This window comes from Hordeum vulgare, chromosome 2H, assembly GCF_904849725.1.
Source record: "Hordeum vulgare subsp. vulgare chromosome 2H, MorexV3_pseudomolecules_assembly, whole genome shotgun sequence".
Lineage (NCBI taxonomy): Eukaryota > Viridiplantae > Streptophyta > Magnoliopsida > Poales > Poaceae > Hordeum > Hordeum vulgare.
The window spans coordinates 86,849,281-86,853,681 of NC_058519.1; the positions used below are offsets into that span (position 1 = coordinate 86,849,281).

The 4,401-nt window shown below is 47.4% G+C and overlaps 1 protein-coding gene across 1 annotated transcript; it reads left to right on the forward strand.

Annotated features, from left to right (window-relative positions):
• The first annotated feature begins 1,504 nt into the window (after positions 1-1,504).
• On the forward strand, positions 1,505-3,442 carry LOC123425625 (CDP-diacylglycerol--serine O-phosphatidyltransferase 1-like). The gene is made up of 4 exons (XM_045109317.1): positions 1,505-1,903; positions 2,782-3,035; positions 3,186-3,274; positions 3,363-3,442. Exons 1-4 carry the CDS (start codon positions 1,505-1,507, stop codon positions 3,440-3,442), a joined length of 822 nt encoding a protein of 273 aa, XP_044965252.1.
• Positions 3,443-4,401: the final 959 nt, after the last annotated feature.

The window sequence follows — 4,401 nt, forward strand, 5'->3', positions numbered from 1 at the left end:
AAACTTTTATTCAAGTAATCCTTTATGCTCTCCAAGAACTCCACGTTGTTTCCAATCAACAATATGTCATCCACATATAATACTAGAAACGCCACAGAGCTCCCGCTCACTTTCTTGTAAATACAAGATTCTCCAACCACTTGTATAAACCCAAATGCTATGATCACCTCATCAAAGCATTTATTCCAACTCCGAGATGCTTGCACCAGCCCATAAATGGATCGCTGGAGCTTGCACACTTTGTCAGCATTTTTAGGATCGGCAAAACCTTCGGATTGCATCATATACAACTCTTCCTTAAGGAAACCGTTAAGGAACGCCGTTTTGACATCCATCTGCCATATTTCATAATCGAAAAATGCACCTATTGCTAACATGATTCTGACGGACTTAAGCATCACTACGGGTGAGAACGTCTCATCGTAGTCAACTCCTTGAACTTGTGAAAAACCCTTTGCCACAAGTCGAGCTTTATAAATGGTCACATTACCGTCAGCGTTCGTCTTCTTCTTAAAGATCCATTTGTTCTGATTGGCCTTGCAGCCCTCACGTAGTACTTACAAAGTCCACACTTTGTTTTCATACATGGATCCTATCTCGGACTTCATGGCCTCCAGCCATTTGTTGGAATCCGGGCCCACCATTGCTTCTTCATAATTCGGAGACTCATTGTTGTCTAACAACATAATTGATAAGACGGGATTACCGTACCACTCTGGAGTAGTACGCGGTCTCGTCGACCTGTGAGGTCCAATAGGAACTTGATCTGGAGTATCATGATCATTATCATTAACTTCCTCCTCAACCGGCGTTGCAACGACAGGGGTTTCCCCTTGCCCCGCGCCACCATCTAGAGGGATGAGAGGTTCGACAACCTCATCAAGTTCTATCTTCCTCCCATTCAATTCTCTCGATAGAAACTCCTTCTCAAGAAAAGCTCCATTCTTATCAACAAACACTTTGCCCTCAGATTTGAGATAGAAGGTATACCCAACTGTCTCTTTCGGGTAACCTATGAAGATGCACTTTTCCGCTCACTACTAGAAAAAGGGCTATAGATAATATAGACACTAATGGCGCACCAGACAAGTGGTGCGCCACTACTATATAGCAGTGGCGCACCATGTGCACGGTGTGCCATTAGTGTGATGGACACTAATGGCGCACCACACACACGGTGTGCCACTACTAACATTTTTTTTCCAAAAGTACTAATGGCACACCGGGGCAGAGTGCGCCATTACTAGTTAAACTAGTAATGCCGCACCACTCAGCCAGTGTGCCACTACTATTTTTTACAGAACTACTAATGGCGCACCACCAACTGGTGCGCCATTAGTAGTTTTGCAAAAAAAAAAATATCTCTATACCTCCCACGACCCCAAACCTAGCAAGCCCCCTCTCGCCCTCATCCTCTCCTCCCCGGCCCGAACCACCACCACCGCCAGGCAAGGCCGTCGTGGAGCGTCACCACCCCACCCTCCCCACCCCGTCGAGGATGCACATGGCTTCATCGCTGTCGGAGCTGGGCTTCGACACCGGGGGTGCCTCGTCGGGCTTCTTCCGGCCGGTGGCCGACGGCTGCCCGGTCACCCCGACCTCCTCCGCCATCCCGCACAGTCGCCTCACCAAGATCTCCGCCATCGGGGCTGGCAACATGGGCATGGCCATCGCGCAGACCATCCTGACCCATCCCCTTCGCAAATCCGCTGCGAGATCGCAGCAATTAGCGAGTGCGATCAATCAGCGCGCCGACCAAGGGTTTCCCGACCGTTGGCGACGCCGCAGGCAGGCAGACCGCCATCCACTCCCTCCCTCCGGTCCGTCCTTCTCGCAGGTGCGCGTCCTGCCTCCTCTCGCCGCCTGCCCCGTTTCTTGCCCCGGTCAGTCCCCTTCCTGCCTGGTTCGTGGATTACGGGCTGGGTTTGGTGCCTCGCTGCTCCGGGGGTTCTTGGCTCGGTTCCTGCTTTGCTGGTCATGCGTGTACGCAACCTGTTTGACCGATTTACTGGCCCGGCCTCACTAGATGCGGCGGCCGACGAGGGCACGCCCGTTAGGTTTCCGGCAGTGGGCACGCCTAGTTCCTGCAACTGAGTTGCCGTTGGAGAACCCTAATGGATCATGAAGGTTTCAAGCTAAAAGGTGAAGCAGGGTTGTTCATTATGGACTTATTCTTAAGCTCTCATCCAACTAGAACCCTGCAGAGATAACCTTCACTAGGCCAAACATTTGACTTGAAACCATATCAAATTGTGCAGCCTGTCAGTTAAATAGTTCCTTGGCTTGTCTGGTCTATTTTAAGTATACAAGCACAAGCCTTTTAGTGCAAGAGTTCACATCGCATATGCTTTATAACTGAATATCTGCAAGTGCACCAAATAATCTGTAACTGAAGTGCCACACTTGATATATGCAACAGCTGTTAGTGTGAGTTATTTGCATAAACTCAAATTACGATTGGATACTTCTAGTTGTAGGAGGCATTTTGCCGGTACCACAATATACTTGCACATATCCAGATTTACCATGGGCAGAACTGACGTATTAGTTGACTACTAGCCCAAAATATAGCATATATGTAAGCCTTTCTGCTTCTTTGAATGTTTTCTCTTGCATGTATAGGTAGGTTATATTATGGTGGCTCTGTTGTACCTATCCTAATTTTCTATTTGAAATTGTATGTTGTTGTACCTTTACAAAGTGTCAGTTTCTTATTCTAGGTCTTCATGTTCCAAGCTTCCTTATTAGAGTGTTCTTTTAAAACATTTTTCCTTATTTTAGGTGAAAAGGACACTTGGTCATTTCACGCCACCACAGTGGGATAAGGATGAGTGGTACCCTCTGCTTGGGCCTTGGAGGTTCATCCAAGTGCTAAGCCTGTGTGTAATTTTCATGACCATCGAACTTAACACATTCTTCCATAAATTCTACCTCTGGATTCCTCCCCAGAATCCCTTGATTGTCTACCGACTGGTCCTTTGGTGGTTGATTGCGATACCAACCATCCGCGAATACAATACATACTTGCAGGACAGGTATAATTTTTGACCCACGAGCTTCAAACTTTGCATACTTCATAGCACATGATTAGGATGATTTACCTCTGTATTTTGCGTATTTCACATAAACATGGAGGCAATCTTGCTGAAAGTAACTTTCTTTATATATGTCATAAATAATTTCAGGAAACCTGTGAAGAAGGTGGGTTCTTTCTGCTGGCTTTCGCTGGCTATATGCATCATAGAGCTTCTGATCTGCATCAAGGTTGGACACGGTGAGCGCCGCTCCAGTTGCGTGGCGCTCGCAAATAGTAGTGTGTGCCTCCTTCTGTCTTGCTGACCGCATCGCTGCCTTCTGAACAGGTTTCTTCCCGAAGTCGATGCCATCTTGGCTGATCGTATTCTGGACGATGGTGGCCCCGCTTCTCACGACATTCCTGTAGCGACCCGACTCAAGGCGAGTCAAGCCTCTGGTGTTTCCGTACCATCCCAAGATCATGCTGGTACACACTCAGTACATAATGTATATATTCAAGAGTTCAATCACACAACTTTATTAATCGAAATCTCATAAAGGGTACTTTATTACAATAAAGGTTACAATAAAGTGGCTGAAGGCCATCTCATGAGATATCTAACGAAGACTAGCGGAAGCATCAGGTAGACGAGTCCATCCGACTCCAAGGGCATGTCACTGAGCATAGATCGTAGCCTCACTCCTGGTCGGAAAAGTACTCTACAACATGATACGTTGCAGCCGTGTAGGTCAGCATATTGAATATGCCGGCAAGTCATCAAAGAGAGGAGTAAAATAATAATCAACTATCTCTACATGCATATTTGGCCAGTGGGGCTAAGTTTTGCATAAAGCCAGTTTTATCCTACAACAAGAGGGGTAGGAAGCAAAATGTTACTACATTGTTTGTTGTTAATGAGATGGTTCCGCCAACCAATTCTCGTACCCGAATAGTTGTTAACACCCACATCTTTATTAAGTTGTGTCGAGAGTTCAGGGGAAATTCAATGCCTTCGGCTCAAGTTGTCCATGACCGTGGACACGGCTAATCGATTAGGTTGGGCACTCTACAGAGTTTTGCACACGTTCCCCACAAGAGTTGATCGCCTCCGGGTTTGTCCTCGCACTTCAGGGTGTTTGAAGACCGGATGATCAAAACATGGTCTTTCAACGGGTCCCTCTGAAACCCTGTCGGTGCCCATCCATTCCTACCGTTCTTCTACATCTGCTAGCACCGCCTGTCCAGAGTCGCCATGTTGTCCAACCAAGCCAGAGCCCATAATGACTTGTGGCTGTGCAGGTAAGCCTTGAGTCTTGAAGTCTCTGTCCGTCTCTTCGAGCCTGGGTGAAGCTTTCCGCAGGATGTCATGGCCTCTCCAGCATCCC

What these genes read in the sequence shown, in the direction of transcription:
- LOC123425625 (XM_045109317.1), top strand. Translation starts at nt 1,505, where the DNA reads ATGGCTTCATCGCTGTCGGAGCTGGGCTTCGACACCGGGGGTGCCTCG. An exon ending in GTCAGTCCCCTTCCTGCCTG is followed by an intron (nt 1,904 to 2,781) that starts GTTCGTGGATTA and finishes TCCTTATTTTAG; the next exon opens with GTGAAAAGGACACTTGGTCA. An exon ending in AATACATACTTGCAGGACAG is followed by an intron (nt 3,036 to 3,185) that starts GTATAATTTTTG and finishes AAATAATTTCAG; the next exon opens with GAAACCTGTGAAGAAGGTGG.